The sequence below is a fragment of the Chelonia mydas genome, chromosome 10 (assembly GCF_015237465.2).
Source record: "Chelonia mydas isolate rCheMyd1 chromosome 10, rCheMyd1.pri.v2, whole genome shotgun sequence".
NCBI lineage: Eukaryota > Metazoa > Chordata > Testudines > Cheloniidae > Chelonia > Chelonia mydas.
The window spans coordinates 51,020,532-51,039,776 of record NC_051250.2 but is presented as its reverse complement, the minus strand read 5'-3'; the positions used below and the strand labels follow the sequence as shown (position 1 = coordinate 51,039,776).

General features: G+C 41.4%; 1 protein-coding gene across 2 annotated transcripts in view; it reads left to right on the top strand.

Moving 5' to 3' along the window:
- Window positions 1–19,245, top strand: part of RAB8B (RAB8B, member RAS oncogene family) — a 46,538-nt gene that overhangs the window by 15,707 nt on the left and 11,586 nt on the right. For both annotated transcript variants that reach the window (XM_043524734.1, XM_007068883.4), the window contains exons 2-4: window positions 12,589–12,649; window positions 17,886–17,946; window positions 19,143–19,220. In XM_043524734.1, coding sequence (XP_043380669.1) covers window positions 12,589–12,649; window positions 17,886–17,946; window positions 19,143–19,220 — 200 coding nt within the window. The remainder of the gene's footprint in view (window positions 1–12,588; window positions 12,650–17,885; window positions 17,947–19,142; window positions 19,221–19,245) is intronic.

The following is a 19,245-nucleotide window of genomic DNA, read 5'->3' as shown; positions in this document are numbered from 1 at the left end:
TGTTGCTAATGCTTTCTTAAATTATTACAACATAAAAATGTCAGGCTAAGTTGACTTCACCGGTGACTGTTTGCTTACTCTGGTTTGCTCATGAAAATAGACAGTGAAAACAGACTAGCTGCTTTTCCTTTTATAATGCACTAGCATAATGTTGCAGTATCTTGGTTGCAGACACTATGGGGAGTTGTTCAGAGGCCAGAAATCCTGTTTTTCATATGTTTGTTAAACCGCCCTTACCCTAAAACATGCTTTAAAAAGTGTTACTGAAGGGGGACAGTGAACTTTGACTCATGTCGAACAAAGTTACAACCAAATGAAAGTTCCTACTGCCATTGTGTCTTGTAATTTAAAAGTTGGACTCAGGTTGCTTTCAGTGTCTTAAATTATTTAGTGCAAAGGTCAATCCAAGGTATGGTGTGTGAGCTCTGCTTTCTGCAAAAAGACCTTTTGGGGAGGTTGCCCTGGCTGTGCTCCTTGCTTGGAAACTGAATTTGGTTCTGGGTGGCCCTCTCCTGTTCCTCATAGTAGAACACTTGGTACATGCATTCCTTTTGGCAGTGGTCCTGACAGGATCACTGAGGTAAATAAGAAGCCGAACCATGAGACAGTCAACTGAACACTAGATGTGAGATCCTGGTATTCTGACCTGTTTATGCTGTAGGTCACTGACATGTAAAAGACTAACAGTTTCCAAGTATACTTTAGGGGAGAATCCTAGTTCTGTGCTGATGGTTAAAGATTTAACACAGAAAGTATGTCACTTCCCTTCACTGAAGATAGATTCTTTCCTTTTTCAAACCATAGTAGGATAGCTTCTCTTAGCCAAGGAGACAGGTGCCAGAGGAACCTACAGCAAGCTTTACTCCATTGTGAGCATTGGTCTGATCTGGTTAACGAGTCTCAAGTGCTTCGGAGTAGGAAATCTTTTCATATTCTACATACACATATTTGCATTCTTTGTCATCTTATCTAAATTGGCCTTAACTATATCTGTTTTATGTCTCCCCCTACTCCACCTTTAACCTTTTTCTCCGTGAAGCTGAGGGTTTTATAGTATCTTGCAAGGTGAGATAAATGTGGCTGAATGGGAGGTAGGCTGTCCTCTGAAAAAATCTTCAGCTGAGGAGGCATTGAACCAGGGCGGTGATCAAGGCTCTTGAAATATCAGCTTCATTAGGCCTCTCTTGGGTTGGCTAGGTGGTAGCTGCTCCACGTACCATCACGTGGGAAACCAGAGTTTTTGTCCTGACTTTCTTGCTGCCCAAGCTAGAAGTTAGATGAACGGGAGGGAGTGCCTAGAGTTGCTCTTGGCTGACTAGTGCTGATTGTCATTAAAAGAGCATTTTGCTGAGTCCTCCAGAGTCTCGAAGTAACAACTGTTCTTTTAAAACAAAACACAAGAAAAAACCCCACCAAAAACATGGGTCCCTAACTTTCAAAAGGCTGAATAACTGGTTGCATTTGTGTGTAAAATGTCTTGCAGATGTTTGGGAGTAAACCCAAATGTTAAAGTTCAAAATGATTAGACTTCGCTCTTTTGCATTCAGCACTGTATGACGCTAAGATGTTGCAAGTGCACTCTACCCTCACTGTTATACTCTGACCATGCCTCTCACGCTGTAACTTTCTTACATGCCACCTCATTACTCAAAACCCTGTTATGAGGACCTAATATAAATGCAATTTTTGTGAGATGCTACGTTTTTTTATTTTATAGGCTCAGTATATCTTGTGTCTGATAATGAGGCAGAGTAAGATGTTCCCTCAAACTTTCCTTTTAATACAACTTAGCTGATGTTTCTAGGAATTTATCAAAACTAGGGATAATATATATCTGCTTCAGAGAGTCTAAATTGGAGCAGGCACGTACTCTTTGCCTACAGATTTCCCCTTAAGGCAATGAAGCAGACATCCTGAACTCTTTAGAAATGGTGTGAGGAATGCATGTGGCAAGTAATGAGTTCTTGACTATCTTCTTGTCCAGAGAGCAACACAGCTGGCTGACTGGTGCTTGGAATCTGATTGGAAGGTATTAAAACTTTTCAACTGTCTCCCAAAAGACTCATATGTGCATATAATCATATGCAGATACATCTGCACACGATTAATACTCATGCACTTAGCGAGGCATGTAAATTAGAATCTGCTTAGGGTTCAGCATTTCTTACTTGCAACTCTTCAAGGTATAATTAAAAGCAAATGTCACTGGCAGCAGTTTGTTGTGAGAGTCATGCTTTAGTAATATCTTGGAGTGTGCTATAGGCTTGCAGTCTTACAGAACTCAAACCTACCCACTTAAGACTCAGCAAAAACATATTCACTGTATTGTGAACATACTTTGACTTTCAGAAGAATCTAAACTATATCGCTAGTATTACTGCCGAATAGCACTGATTTATGTGCACATCTAACAATTGGTTGCTGTCACCAAAAGGCAGAACCTGTAATGAGCATATATCCTCAGTGTTTTTCCGTCAGGAATTCTACAGCAATATTCTGTTTCCAATCCATTGGGAGCTTAAAAGTGAGGGGTGGGAAGAGAGAACATAATTGATTATCTTTGAACAGCTGAGTTAGAAACCAGTTTGGATTTTGTCTTTAGTAGGCCTCTGCGGTTGATAGATCCTCAGTAGCCTTCTTCCCAGCTAATATTCATAGAGGTCTAGATTGGTAGATTTATGGTGTTCACATGCTAAAGTATTGGGTGACTTTTTTAAAAAATAAATAAATAAAACCTAAATAAGTTAGGGTGGATATCTTTTTGCTTCTCCTTAAAGTAGGCCCAAAGCTTAGATCTGTCTTAAAAGTTGTTTAATTTTACATTGCCAGTATTGTACAACAAGTGGTAGAGTTCTTCAGCTGTAACTTGACGCCATACAAAAGCTGGGTTTGAGTATGCATGAACTTTTTCTCATCCTGTGCTCTGGTTCTGAGCAGGCCCATACAACAAGCTAACAATCTTGGTCTCCTGAAGAGCTCTAAGACTTTTTTTGTAAATTTTACTGTGCTTACAAGAGCCAAAGGAACACAAGACAGCTATGCTAGCTGCAGCATGGTTTTTTTCCCCCAGTAAAAAATATGCTGACTTTAAGTTTCAAATATTTGCACTTTAAGTGAAAACTTCCAATGTTGAATCGAAATGCAACTTACTAGAGCCCAAACTCTGTCTGAAGCCTTCATTTGTACTCTATACAAATAAGATGGAACTCTTTGGCATGGATCTAAGTGGTAAGGAAGCCTTGTATGTTCAGGAGATTGTACAGCTTCTTTAAAAAAAAAAAAAAAAAAAATCACTCAAGGCTTGCTGCCTTCCAGTCAAATAGCAGTGGATATTTCTCCTCTTAATGGTTCTGATTTCCTGTTTCAGTAAGTCTTACAAACTTGCTAGTGTAGGTATCCCTTGTTTGCTTTTACTGCAGTTTCTCCTCCTGTCTGTGTTCCTCTGGGTGTCCCAAAAGTGACTGCTTGTCCTGTTTATTAACAGGAGACAGCAAGCCTTATCTGCCTCTGCCATCTCAACCCTGTCCTAAAAAAACAAAAAAAAAAAAAAAAAAACCACACTTGGGGGCAGGGCTATACAAAGACCAGAGTCACCTTAGAGGTGAAACAATGTTAACTTGCTGTGTGGACTTGGATCATAGTCCCTTACGCATCCCTTAAAGGGGAAGGCAGCTTTCTATTTTGAGACTCTGTTCCCCTCTTGTAATTTTCCTTTTTATTGCAGTCCATATTCTCTGGTAATAAGCACTAGAGTATTGCTGCCCTTCATACTGGGGAAACTCCCACTGAAAAATCTCGGTTTTTCTGGTCTGTAGTCTCTTTCCATTGACATTTTCAGAAAAATGAGAGAATGGGCTGAGACCATATAACAAGAATACTAATAGAATTGTCAAACTGCCTATTTAAAAGGCCATGGTTACATTTGTATGTACATACCATACACAAAGATCTAATGGATTTTACTTGGGGAAGCAAAGATATGAAGTCCTTAACCAACTTCTAATGTTATCTGTGCATGGGATGTAGAAAACTATTTAATTCAGCACTAAACCTACACATTGTAAATCTGTGGCAGTCCCAAAGGGAAGTTCTTAACTGAGTTTTGTAGCCTGGCCATGATGTCCATCCTAAATGTTCCATGATATACCTATTATGTAACACCAATATATTCCACCTGACTGGAACTGCTGTTTGCTGCAGCTGGAGTTCACAGGAGCATCCCATAAAAGCTGTACTCAGAGGCACTAGCAGTTCATGGCAAACAGCTAATAACTGGACTTGGTAGATATTTAACCTAACTTCCCTCTCCTTTCCACAACAGTGGCTGTGTGTGTTTATGCAGTTGAGGTCCTCATCCAAAAACAAATAAAATGCCATCCTCACATATGCTGTAGTTCAGATATGCTATTGGGTGTTACTGTCCAAGGCTTTTATTTCTCTTAAATGAAGAATGCTTTCATAGTCCTTTCTGACCAGGCAGCTTATAGCTACCACTCTGTAAATAGCTATGTCCTATTCAGCCATTTACAGTTTTGCTGTATACTAGGATTCTGAGCAAGCACCGTGCAGTAATTGAGCCTTGAGTATTTAATTGGTAAATCAAAAACTGGTTCCTCACTGCTACCATGCAGATGGTTGGCAATTACATGGACACTTGTTTCTGCTGCATCAACTTGCCAAGAAGTAAGTATTGGCTCTTTAAATTTCTTTAACACATTAGGTGCTAGGAGTTTACTGGGCATGTATCCCACTGCTAGAAGTGGGAAACATTGTGACTGTTTACACTGTGTAGAGCAGGGGTGGGCAAACTTTTTGGCCCAAGGGCCACATCGGGGTGCAAAACGGTATGGAGGGCTGGGTAGGGAAGGCTATGCCTCTGCAAACAGCCTGGCCCCTGCCCCCTGACTGCCCCCCTCAGAACCCCCGACCCATCCAACCCCCTTGCTCTGTGTCCCCTCAACTCAATCCTCACTCTTCTCTGTTCCAAATCTGAAAGGCTTCTGCTTGTCTAGATGTGTTGGATTTTCTTCTAGTTAAGTTTTTGGCTGGCCTGTGTGGTAGGGAGCTTATTATTCCTGCAATAAATACCCTATTCTACAGGAAAAGTTGATATGTCTAGCTCTGATGGAGTTCTTCATCGGCCAGTCTCAAAGCTCTTTCCAAAGATCATTAACCCTATTTGACAGAAGGAGAAAAACAGGCCTGGAGGTGAAGACTTGCCCTAGATCACCCAGCAGGCCAGTGGCATGTGTATATCCAAACATGTTTTTCCTTCAAGGCTGAGTAACATTACATACTGTATTTTAGAGCTGTGACAGTTATGTGCCCCTTTCAGTTGCAACAGTACTTTGTTTATCTCTGGTTACAGTTTAAAAAAGTGTAGAGAATCTTCCAGATTAGTGTTTTTTATGTCCAGTGGATGGAAACCTCTGCTTCTTAATGTGTGGTTAAGGAGTGTGTGTGGGGGAGGGAAATCTGCTATGTTGCTGAAATTAAAATGGATTTTTACAAGTTGGTAGGTCAACCTATGAAATGTTAGTCTCAGCTATATGTTATGCCATAATCTGACTTCAGTAACCAAAATGCTGCACATGCTTAGCCATGCAGTGTATACAGCAGGAAGTGGTAGCACATGTCACTAGATCTGTGCAAATGGGTGCAGCTCACCACTTCCTGTTACTGTAGTGAAGAACAAAGGAAATGTCCGTGTCTAGTTCACTTAAGCCTCTCAGAATGCTGCAGTCACTTATTTGATTTTTTTTTTTTTGTACTTTTCATTGTAACGGTGAGGCTCATGGTTTTTCTCACTACCTGTTCCTTGTTTTTAGATTCTTAAAATTTTTCACTTTCAGTGCAGATGCATTTAACATGGTCTTTTTTTGGATTCTGTAGAGCTGTTTTGTGCCAAGAAATCCTGAGTTTTAGAGTAGGTCAGATTATGGTTGTATAAATTTTTTTTCAGGGAAAATACTAACCAGAAGAGACTATCCAGTGTTCACCAGAGTGGATCGGGGCACACAGTGTGCTTGGTTTGAGTGTGCAACATATGCCCATACCTCAGGAAACCTGGCCCTTCTGGGGCTTTATTTGAAACATCTTAAACTGCAGCTCTTGTTGGTATGGTCTTCGTTTCTTGTGCATTGTGAACTAATGATTTTAAACCACGCTAGTTTCAGAACCTTTTTTTTTCTTTGCTTGACACTTGTTATAATTAGCATTAAAACTTCAGGCCTAGAGATGATGAATAAGGAACTCTTAAAAACCCTCTGACTTAAATTGCTATTGTCCATAATATTCTTTTTTTAGAAGAGAAGTGGATATTGCATTAGTGTGTTCAGTTTTAGTAAAAACGTTAAATTTAAATTCCAGCACTTGTAAAGTGCTTTGCAATGGCAGCCAAGCTTATTCAGAAAGTTTCCAAATGTAGAAACTTGGAAATTTTTTTAATCCATTCATATTTTTAACATGTTTTTTCCCCCCTCCCCGATTGCTGTAAACACACACCTCTTCAATAAACAAGAGAATCTGATTATAGAAACTAGCAGGGTGCTGGACGCACAGTGCTATCAAATGTTAAGTGAAAATATGTATTTTTTTCTAATTTCAGTTATGGTAATCCTGGGCGTAACTTGAAAGGACATGAAAATCTGTAACAGAAGTGCCTCGCTAAATTGACATAAAAGTGAAGTTGATGAAATAATCTAATTTCTCAATAACTTTGAAACTTGTTAATGAATCATGAATAATTAAATTAATATCTGGAGTTGACTATAGCTAGAGTCATTACATTAAATTAGAACAGTGTTATCAGTAAAAGTTCATGCAGTATCAAAATATTAATGTGGTGTTTGTAGTGACAACATACATTCTTACAAACTAGTGTTGCTTTAAATTTCATATCCTTACTTCATTTCACCTGATATTGAACAGCTGAAATTTGGTGGCATCTTCACAAAATCAAAATGTTTCCACCTCCTGAGTATGTAAGTCAAAGTTCAAGTGATTCATGCATTTATATACTGATGTGTCATCTTCAAACTCAAGTGCAATATAAAAAATCCTGGAACTTCCTGTTTTTAGCTGAATTTTCTTCACTAAATGTAGCTGTCCATTAAATGGCTATTGTCAAATATATATTAGAGGAAAATCCATATGGATCATAGACCGTGATTAAATGTTGGGTAATTTATTTAGGAAAAGAAATGGGTCCATGATTTTCAAACTGGATTGGTAATCTAGGGGCTGTAGCAGACTTAAAAGGGTTCTGACTTATAAATAATGGGTGCTTGGTGTTAATGTAAGAGAGCTTGATTTTTTTTCGGATATCAAGTTAGACATCCAAAAACCAAGATGCCCAAATAACTAATCCATTTGGAAATCATAGTCTTAACTCCTAGATCCGTTGTTTTTATGATCACATTCTCAGATTCTAATAGGTGATATTGAAAATTCTACCCATAAGTTATAAAGTTACTGCCAGTTTTACCCATAGTGTATGCAACTTACTTCATTTTCATAACTACAGAACTATCACAGCATTTCCTTACTATATTTGTGAGGCTATGACTTAATCTAGAAAACAAGACTTGGGGTAAAATTTTGAAAAGTGAACCTTGAGTGCTTTTATATATTCCGTGTGTGTGTATTATATATCTCCATGATCTATTGCAGTAGGCCTCATTTACGGACCAGCCTATACATCTGGTTTGCTGATAGAATCATAGAATATCAGGGTTGGAAGGGGCCTCAGGAGGTCATCTAGTCCAACCCCCTGCTCAAAGCAGGACCAATCCCCAATTAAATCATCCCAGCCAGGGCTTTGTCAAGCCTGACCTTAAAAACTTCTAAGGAAGGAGATTCTACCACCTCCCTAGGTAACGCATTCCAGTGTTTCACCACCCTCCTAGTGAAAAAGTTTTTCCTAATATCCAATCTAAACCTCCCCCATTGCAACTTGAGACCATTACTCCTTGTCCTGTCATCTTCTACCACTGAGAATAGTCTAGATCCATCCTCTTTGGAACCACCTCTCAGGTAGTTGAAAGCAGCTATCCAATCCCCCCTCATTCTTCTCTTCTGCAGACTAAACAATCCCAGTTCCCTCAGCCTCTCCTCATAAGTCATGTGTTCCAGACCCCTAATCATTTTTGTTGCCCTTCGCTGGACTCTCTCCAATTTTTCCACATCCTTCTTGTAGTGTGGGGCCCAAAACTGGACACAGTACTCCAGATGAGGCCTCACCAATGTCAAATGGAGGGGAATGATCACGTCCCTCGATCTGCTGGCTATGCCCCTACTTATACATCCCAAAATGCCGTTGGCCTTCTTGGCAACAAGGGCACACTGTTGACTCATATCCAGCTTCTCGTCCACTGTCACCCCTAGGTCCTTTTCCGCAGAACTGCTGCCTAGCCATTCGGTCCCTAGTCTGTAGGGGTGCATTGGATTCTTCCATCCTAAGTGCAGGACCCTGCACTTATCTTTGTTGAACCTCATCAGATTTCTTTTGGCCCAATCCTCCAATTTGTCTAGGTCCTTCTGTATCCTATCCCTACCTGCCACCGTATCTACCACTCCTCCTAGTTTAGTATCATCCGCAAATTTGCTGAGAGTGCAATCCACACCATCCTCCAGATCATTTATGAAGATATTGAACAAAACCGGCCCCAGGACCGACCCTTGGGGCACTCCACTTGATACCGGCTGCCATCTAGACATGGAGCCATTGATCACTACCCGTTGAGCCCAACAATCTAGTCAACTTTCTACCCACCTTATAGTGCATTCATCCAGCCCATACTTCTTTAACTTGCTGACAAGAATACTGTGGGAGACCGTGTCAAAAGCTTTGCTAAAGTCAAGAAACAATACATCCACTGCTTTCCCTTCATCCACAGAACAGTAATCTCATCATAGAAGGCGATTAGATTAGTCAGGCATGACCTTCCCTTGGTGAATCCATGCTGACTGTTCCTGATCACTTTCCTCTCGTGTAAGTGATTCAGGATTGATTCCTTGAGGACCTGCTCCATGATTTTTCCGGGGACTGAGGTGAGGCTGACTGGCCTGTAGTTCCCAGGATCTCCTCCTTCCCTTTTTTAAAGATGGGCACTACATTAGCTTTTTTCCAGTCGTCCGGGACTTCCCCCGATCGCCATGAGTTTTCAAAGATAATGGCCAATGGCTCTGCAATCACAGCCGCCAACTCCTTTAGCACTCTCGGATGCAACGCATCCGGCCCCATGGACTTGTGCACGTCCAGCTTTTCTAAATAGTCCCTAACCGCTTCTTTCTCCACAGAGGGCTGGCCACCTACTCCCCATGCTGTGTTGCCCAGCGCAGCAGTCTGGGAGCTGACCTTGTTCGTGAAAACAGAGGCAAAAAAAGCAATTGAGTACATTAGCTTTTTCCACATCCTCTGTCACTAGGTTGCCTCCCTCATTCAGTAAGGGGCCCACACTTTCCTTGGCTTTCTTCTTGTTGCCAACATACCTGAAGAAACCCTTCTTGTTACTCTTAACATCTCTTGCTAGCTGCAGCTCCAGGTGCGATTTGGCCCTCCTGATTTCATTCCTACATGCCCGAGCAACATTTTTATACTCTTCCCTGGTCATTTGTCCAATCTTCCACTTCTTGTAAGCTTCTTTTTTATGTTTAAGATCCGCAAGGATTTCACTGTTAAGCCAAGCTGGTCGCCTGCCATATTTACTATTCTTTCGACACATCGGGATGGTTTGTCCCTGTAACCTCAATAGGGATTCTTTGAAATACAGCCAGCTCTCCTGGACTCCTTTCCCCCTCATGTTATTCCCCAGGGGATCCTACCCATCAGTTCCCTGAGGGAGTCGAAGTCTGCTTTCCTGAAGTCCAGGGTCCGTATTCTGTTGCTTACCTTTCTTCCCTGTGTCAGGATCCTGACCTCGACCAACTCATGGTCACTGCCCCCCTGATTCCCATCCACTTTTGCTTCCCCACTAATTCTTCCCAGTTTGTGAGCAGCAGGTCAAGAAAAGCTCTCCCCCTAGTTGGCTCCTCCAGCACTTGCACCAGGAAATTGTCCCCTACATTTTCCAAAAACTTCCTGGATTGTCTGTGCACCGCTGTAGTGCTCTCCCAGCAGATATAAGGATGTTTAAAGTCGCCCATGAGAACCAGGGCGTGCGATCTAGTAGCTTCTGCGAGTTGCTGGAAGAAAGCCTTATCCCCCTGGTCCGGTGGTCTATAGCAGACTCCCACCACTACATCACTCTTGTTGCTCACACTTCTAAACTTAATCCAGAGACGCTCAGATTTTTCTGCAGTTTCATACCGGAGCTCTGAGCAGTCATACTGCTCCCTTACATACAGTGCTACTCCCCCACCTTTTCTGCCCTGCCTGTCCTTCCTGAACAGTTTATAACCATCCATGACAGTACTCCAGTCATGTGAGTTATCCCACCAAGTCTGTTATTCCAATCACGTCATAATTCCTTGCCTTCACCAGGACCTCCAGTTCTCCCTGCTTGTTTCCAAGGCTTTGTGCATTTGTATATAGGCACTTGAGATAACCTGCTGATCGCCCCTCATTCTCAGTATGAGGTAGGAGCCCTCCCCTCACAGACGTTTCTGCCTGTGCTTCCTCCCGGTATCCTGCTTACCCACTTACCTCAGGGCTTTGGTCTCCTTCCCCCGGTGAACCTAGTTTAAAGCCCTCCTCACTAGGTTAGCCAGCCTGCTCGCAAAGATGCTCTTCCCTCTCTTCGTTAGGTGGAGCCCGTCTCTGCCCAGCAATCCTCCTCCTTCATGGAACACCATCCCATGGTCAAAGAATCCAAAGCCTTCTCTCCGACACCACCTGTGTAGCCATTTGTTGACTTCCACGATTCAACGGTCCCTACCCCGGCCTGTTCCTTCCACGGGGAGGATGGACGAGAACACCACTTGCGCCTCAAACTCCTTTATCCTTTTTCCCAGAGCCACGTAGTCTGCAGTGATCCGCTCAAGGTCATTCTTGGCAGTATCATTGGTGCCCACGTGGAGAAGCAGGAAGGGGTAGCGATCCGAGGGCTTGATGCGTCTCAGTAGTCTCTCCGTCACATCGCGAATCTTAGCCCCTGGCAAGCAGCAGACTTCTCTGTTTTCCCGGTCAGGGCGGCAGATAGATGACTCAGTCCCCCTGAGGAGAGAGTCCCCGACCACCACCACCCGCCTCCTTCTCTTGGGAGTGGTGGTCGTGGAACCCCCAACCTCAGGACATCACATCTCATGCCTTCCAACCAGCGGAAGTCTCCTTCTGCTTTCTCCCCCGAGACGTATCATCTGGTCCACTCTCCGCAATGGTACCTGTGGAGAGAACATGAAAACGATTACTTACCTGTGTCTGTGTTGCTGTTACCCGGACATTCCCCCTTCTTCTTCTGGAGGTCACATGTTGCCAAGCTTCTTCACTGGCCTCTTGGCTCCGCTGTGCAACCTGCTCTAAATCTTTAGAGCTTTGTGCCCGTAGAAGCATATCCTGACTTTTGTCCAGGAAATCCTCAGATTCTCATATGCAACGCAGGGTCGATATCTGTTGCTCCAGACCTTCAATCTTCTCTTCCAATATGGATACTAGCTTGCACTTTGTACAGACAAAGTCGCTTCTGTCCTGTGGAAGAAAGACAAACATGGCATATCCGGTGCAGGTCACAATAGTTGAACACCCCCCCTCCATATCATCTTCCTACTATGAGCTTCCTCAGAGAAGCTGGCAAGATGTAAGCCTCACTGGGCTCACCCCAGGCGAACTCCCAGGCAAACTCCTGCTGTGTGCCGCTCAGCTGGTCTGCCGCCGCTCAGCTGGTTCGCGGAGCTCTGGCTATTTTTAAACAGCCAGGCTTCCCTGAAACAAACAAACAGACACCCCCAATACCCGCCCCCTGCAGGCTACCACCCAATCAGGCACTCGCTCAGGCTTTCAAACTGCCCTCCCAGCAAACACACACTCGGATACTCACTCAGCAAACACACACTCGGATACTCACCAATCCCAGGCAACTCCTGCTGGTCCCTGCTGCTCTGCTGGTCCGCCGCCGCTCTGCTGGTTCGCAGAGCTCTGATAAGAGTAACGCTTTCCTTTTTGACTATGAAGTGCCTTACCCCTCTCCTGCAGCTTCTGATTTGAAAATTTGGGCTTATTTCATTCTAAAGTAGCCACTAATATTAGAAGGCCAGTTTAAGGTACTGTAAGGCTGAATTTTTCAGACGTTTTGAGCACCCAGGACTCCCATGGACTTTGGTTAAACTTCAGGATAGTCAGAACTTCTGATAGTTGGGCCTTTCTCTCTAATTGGGCACCCAAAATTTGTGGCTACTTCTGAAAACTTTGGTCCTACAGTATAAATAAGTAGAGGGATGTTGGGGTGAGATCTTGAACTGGTATAAACTAGCATAGCGCCATTAACTTCAGTGTCTAGTTTTCTGTACAAATTCAGCAGAGTAATTTGAGAGTAACAACTTCAGAATCTTTATTGCTTACCTACCATGACCCTTACTTTTATTTCAGAGCAATCAATAGAAAATTGAATATTTATTTCCTTTTGTCATTAAACTTATGTTTCTCTCTGCCAGGAATTGATTTTAAAATCAGAACAATAGAACTAGATGGAAAGAAAATTAAGCTACAAATATGGTAAGTATTACAAAGCAATGTAAATAAAATAAGTTTTCAGTCAGGCTAAATTACTCATGGGCAGTACGGTGCAATAGCATAAACAGGGCAGACTTCGGCCTGGTTTACACTATGGGGGAGGATCGATCTAAGTTGCACAACTTCAGCTACGTGAATAACATAGCTGAAGTCGATATACTTAAATCTACTCACCGCGGTGTCTTGACTGTGGTGAGTCGACAGCTGATGCTCCCCTATCAACTCCACCTGCCTTTCGCTCCGGTGGAGTACAGGAGTTGATGGGAGAGTGCTCGGCGGTCGATTTATCGCGTCTAGTCTAGACACGATAAATCGACCCCCACTGGATCAATCGCTGCCCATCGATCCTGCAGGTAATGTAGACAAGCCCTGAGTGATGGAGAAGCTGTAAAACTTGTGGTAAGCTCTCGTACAATAGCTATCTGCCACCTTGTTCTTAGAGAAAAGGTTCTCCTAACAGCACAATCATAGACTAAGCAGTGAGAGCTGCTAGGTTTTTTTTTTTTGTTTGTTTGTTTGTTTGTTTTAAATCTAATTTGTGTTGGATGGATGTTTAATGTATTGGTGCCTGGAGTCAGACTGCATAATGGGAAATGGGGATTGTCAAAAGTTCTTGGGTCGTTGGGGAAGGAAGGACTGGTGTCCTACCATCACAGGGATTGTCAGATGGATGCAGGCAGACCACTAAATGCTACAACGATTTTTCCACTTAAAATATCAGGTGCTTGCTGATATATTTTAAGGGGGGGCTGGAATGAGCCCTTTCTGACACTTGGTTTAATGCAGTGATACTCAGACTGAGGCTTGTGAGTCACAAGGGGCTTTTTAATGTGTTGCCTGTGGCTCTTCGCAGCACATGATATTAAAACACTGTGATTTTAATTATTAACCAATTAGGATGCTTTTACAATGTTAACCAATTACATTATCAACTTGTATTAAGTTACCTTATTTTCTATGAGAATAATATGTATAAAAATATATAGTACTATAGAAAATTAAACAGTGAATTCATACTACTGTGTGTCTCTTGGGTAATGATGATGGCTAATTTGGCTCCTGAAACACTGATGTCTGAGTATCACTGATTTAACATTTCCATGTAATGAAAAGTCACCATCACTAAATAGCTAAATCTTCTTTTGTCTGTTGGTGTCCAACTGTTATCCATATCCATACAGTGTTGAGAAATTAGCCAGCAGACTTCCACAGACATCTGGAATTTAGCTGCCTCTGGTGCAATTGACATTCATACACTTCCTGAGCTCACTGGTTAAAACTTGTCTTATCCTCACATGGCCAGTTTCCTTGAAGCAGCATCCGAGAAACTTTACTGACTGCTATCCTATGGTGGTTGGTCCTAATTCTTAATTATGCATGAAATTGTCCTGTCCTGTATTTGTTTTTAATGACTTCTTGGGGCACACTTTTTTGTTTAATACAGGGCTAAAATGTATAGAAACTGCCTCAGAAGAATTGCTTACGCTTGTTCCTGTGAGCAGGGCCATGCAGTACTGAGTCTCAGTTGACTGATGCTGTGTCAGTTTCTTAACTGAAAATTTGATTTCTCTTTTTTACTATTTCCCAGGGTGGATTTGATTTTAAATCCAAATTCATTAAAAAAACATTCAAGTTTTTTAAAATTGTTTAACTAAAATAGTTTAAATGAAATATTAAAAAAAACCCACAAAAATTAAATCGACTGTCAGCCAGGTCAACATGAGAAACTTATTTGCTTCTGCAGCTAACTCGGTCATCTTCACCTTCATTTTCCTGTTTCTTCATAATCTGGAAAAGAAAAACAAGCTTTCCTGCTTTTTCAGGTCCCAAAGGATTTCTCAATTTGGAATGAATTAGTCCAAAGGAAGAAAATATTCTTTCTACACCAACAGAAGAAACTACTGCGGTTAAAAGTGAGATTATCACTTCAACAGTTTCTGAATCCAAGTGCTTAAGTGACTTCCACCAATTCACTGGTGTGACTTTTCTTTAAAATATCATCAGCAAATATATATTTCTTGAATGGTTCACCCTTAGCTCTGAAGTTTATTATAGTTGGCATTATGGAGGGATGATTGCTGGATGTCCATGTCATAGCCAACTCCTCTTCTTCAGCCATTAAGGTTTGACCCTGGTACCGAGTATTGAGAATATCTGCAAAAAATGAGCTGGAGATGGTGCTTGTCCCATTCGGTTTTTTTTAATGCTTGTAATTTAACTCTGTCATTGCATATTTTTCTTTTTAAGATCGCACTCAATTCCTTACAAATTTCTACTATGTCAGCAATAAAACAGCTATTTCCCTGCATTTTGTTCAAGGCTACAGAAATAGGCTTCAGGGTACTCAGCATGTGTTCAACATTTCTCTTCAGCCCAGTGTTGAGAACTTTGGCTGTGACAGTACCATCTATTTTTTTCATGGTTTTGTTCACAAACTGTCATCAGATTGGGCCCGTTCTTGATATAGTGCTCGAAACAGTCCACTACCGAGTTTCATCGTACGTCATATAGGAGAGTTTGCTTGGTTCCTCCCATTTTTTCAGAGCAGCTGCTGCAGAGTGGTTGTTACGGAAGTATTTTGCAATTTCAACGACATTAGGCTTTATTTCTGGAACGCTGAAATCTTTGGCTAGGAGGTGCATCAAATGAGCATGGCAACTGTATGTTATTAGCTTGGGACTCTTCACTCTCTTCTAAATAATTTCTTCTCATCTTGGATACATTTGCAGCATTGTCTGTGACCAAGCTGCGTACTAAACTTTTGAATTTTTTTTTTCAGTTTGTTATTGCTTTTACTGCTACTTCTTGTAAGTATTCTGGTGTGTGTGCATTTCCTGATGTATCAATTGTTTCTGTAAGGTAGACATTCCCTTCTTCTGTTGTCCCACAAGCACACACAACAGGATCATTGTGGACATTGCTCCATCCATCAAGACTCAGGTTAACAATTTTACCCTCTGGAGCTTTTGCACACTGCTCAATTTCTCTTTCATACACTTTCTCCAGCAATTTGCCTGCGACGTCTGCTCTGTTGGGTGGACTGTATCCTGGTCTTAATGACTGAACTGTGTAATGAAGTGTGGGGTCTCAATCATATGGAAAGGAGAGTTTTTGTTGCAAAAACAAAGTGGCCAATTTTTTCATCAATTACCTCTTTTTCTAATCGGCTGGTTCTTATCACAAATTTATCTATGGCTGTTTCTGGATGATGGAGATTTTTTTTTTTTTCTTTTTGCTACAGGTGATATACTGTGGCTATGTGACATACATGATGTGACTGAAACACTATCATTGGCAGATAACTCTGAAACTATAGAAAATGATGGTGATCTTGAAGGTGGATAGTCTTCAGAATCCTGTATGTTGAGGATGGCTTCTCCTAAACAAAATAAATCAGTGCAGTTATTTAATTATTACCATACTTCTCTTTTAGTATTACTCATTGCATTCCTTGACACTCAGTACTATTTTAAAAGTGAAATTGTAAAAGGAAGATCTGCCTATTTCAGCTATTTTTTATCGCAACTGCATCTAAAATGATAGTACCATAGAGTAACAACTATATTTTTTGCTCAAACATGAGAATTCAAGAATAGACCAGAAGGAAAACAGGCAGTCCATAAGAAAGAAGTATGAAATAAAAGTTTACCAATCTGAAGATCCTGCACGTTCAGACATGTTGCTTTCATCATCTTCAACGCAGCTTTCTCCTAAGAAGGAACACTTCTCATGATGTTTCATTCGGGCAGCCAGGCCTTGCATTTCATTGTTGCACTTTTTGCATTTTGCATGCATGCCTGTCTTACCCGCAGGTAGAGGAACATCATTAAAATATTCCTGAACTGGGTCTCTCTTACGGCCTGCTGCCATTATAGGTTTTCCTTTCTAGTGAGAGAATGGTATGGTATATCTCAAATCAATGAAGGCTACACTCAGAAAGACCTCAAGACTTCTGGAATGTGCTGCTCAAACAGTTTCACTTTTGTTTCTACTGCCTGTAGCTCCCTTCTCACATTATCTCCAGACTTCTTTTCCTTGTCCAGATCTATTCCGCCCCAACAATCTTCTATTCATTGAACTTTTTGAAACTTTGCACTTTTAGAGAGTGGTAAGGGACTGATTCTATGTACACAAATTTGTAGAGGGACAATAGGGTTGAGGTCTGTTATTTCTCACCTCTGTCTGTTTGTCTGTGTTTTTGTAAATAAATAGATAAACATTTTTGCTGTTAACAAGCATGTTATCTCTGGAGACACAAATCCACAGTTTGAGAACTGCAAAACTAAGCATCTCAGATGGTATCTTCTAGACCAGGGATCGGCAACCTTTGGCACATGGCCCATCAGGGAAAGCCGCTGGCGGGCCGGGACGGTTTGTTTACCTGCAGTGTCCGCAGGTTCGGCCGATCGCCGCTCCCACTGGCGGCAGTTGGTCGTTCCAGGCAAATGGGGGCTGCGGGAAGTGGCAGCCAGCACATCCCTCGGTCCACACGGTTTCCTGCAGCCCCCATTGGCCTGCAGTGTGCTGGCTGCCACTTCCCTCAGCCCCCATTAGCCTGGAACAGCGAACCGCGGCCAGTGGGAGCTGCGATTGGCCAAACCTGCCGACACTGCAGGTAAACAAACCGGCCCGACCCGCTAGTGGATTTCCCTGACGGGCCCCATGCCAAAGGTTGCCCATCCCTGATCTAGACTGAACACTGAATCCCATTGGGTAGTTAGAAAGATTAACCTAAATAATATATACAGAAGCCCCTGGACCTCCATAAAATTGAGTCCCTAATCCATGAACTATTGGAACTCATTTACAAAACTTTTCTTAAACATTACATGAATATATTGTCTCATACTATAGAATTAGAATTTATAATCCCTATTCCATGATGAGATAGGTTTTTTTTTCCTCAAAGCATTTTATCAAAAAAATCCTATTTAAATTTTAAAAAATTCGATGATTTAAAATTTTTGTTTAAAAAAGATTTTTATCCACCCTGCTATTTCCTCTCATAAATATCAATCTCAGTATAGTGGTTTGTTGGTACTTTTTTGAGTGTAAAGGAGAAGGATATACTTATTTAACCCTTTTAAAGGGTACTTTTCTTAATATCCAGGCATATCAACACATTCATTACCTTTTTGTTTTTTATGGACTCTGAAAGTAGTGAAAACAAGGTTTAAAAACAATAAACAAACAAGTGTCTGTTTTCACCAAATTCTAGGGATACAGCTGGTCAGGAGAGATTCCGCACAATCACAACAGCATACTACAGAGGAGCCATGGTGAGTGAGTGTTCGGAGTGTTATCTGTTCAGGTGTAACTAAAATCATAATTGGTTTGCTTCCTTAGGTTTAAAGGGTTCAACCTGTCTTGCTAGAGAGAAATAATAACTCAAAGGTAGGGGATAACAGATTATTTCAGGACCATTGCGGTTTTTGTGAAGTCTTGTTCTCCAGTTTTCTGCCCCTCCATCTTGTATATAGTCACAATCTCTCTCTGGACACGAGGCTTAATTCACCAAGTTTTGTTTTTATGCAATCAACATTTTCCTTGTTTCAAGTGATAGCAGGATAGGTGATATGTCTGCTAATATTAAAAGTGAATTTGACTGAGTTGGTTTTCCTGCTGTGTGTCCCCTTCAGCAGCTCTAGAATGCTGCAGCTAGAATCGGACATGATCAAGTATATAAATTGTCTCTAGTGCAACTGCTACTGATTCTAGTTAGTGAACTATTTCACTTCTAAATAGTTTCTTACATTTTGACACACCCTATGTGACAGAGCTATTCACAACATACCATGACTGAGACATCCTAGGTCAGGCATTAATGCAGTTATAGTCTGTTTGTTTTTTTTTTTTTTTTACTTTTACTGCCACCATGTTACAGGGAGATGCACGTGCATACACACAGCTATGGAAGAGCAGATTTGCCTTGACAACATTCAGTATCAGCCTTGCTATAAAACTCTACTCATCTGTCAAGTAGAGCTACTTGCCCTGGGCAAGCAGCATCTTACAAAAGCTGTTCCTAGGCCCTTTTGAGGGGTGGGGGTGGTGTGATGCATAGTGAACACTGAATACATGTTGTAAACATGGCTTACTTAAGACAAACAGGATATCAGATCATGGTTAATTTATAGTGGTCACAATCTTTCTTTCTAGTAAGACCAACTGCTGGCTGCCTTTTTAGTTATAGAATTTACAAATTCTTGCTCACCATAGTTTAGCTAGTTTTAATATTAAGAGCATAATTATCCTATGTTTAAAAACAATAGGAGACAATTAATGGATATTTATTGGGTCAAGACCATTCAAAATTTATTCAAAGAGAGATCATATAAAGTCTTCAGAAAGGGCTGTTAATTATAAAGGTATATGTGGCTTACTGACTTTTTAGGCGTTTTAACCGCAAACAAGCAATATGTACATCAAATCTAAACTAATATTAAGATTAGATTGTTTTGTTTTTCCTCCACAGGGAATTATGCTGGTATATGACATCACAAATGAGAAGTCTTTTGACAACATTAAAAACTGGATAAGGAACATAGAAGAGGTAGGTGATTGGGGAAATAAGCTGC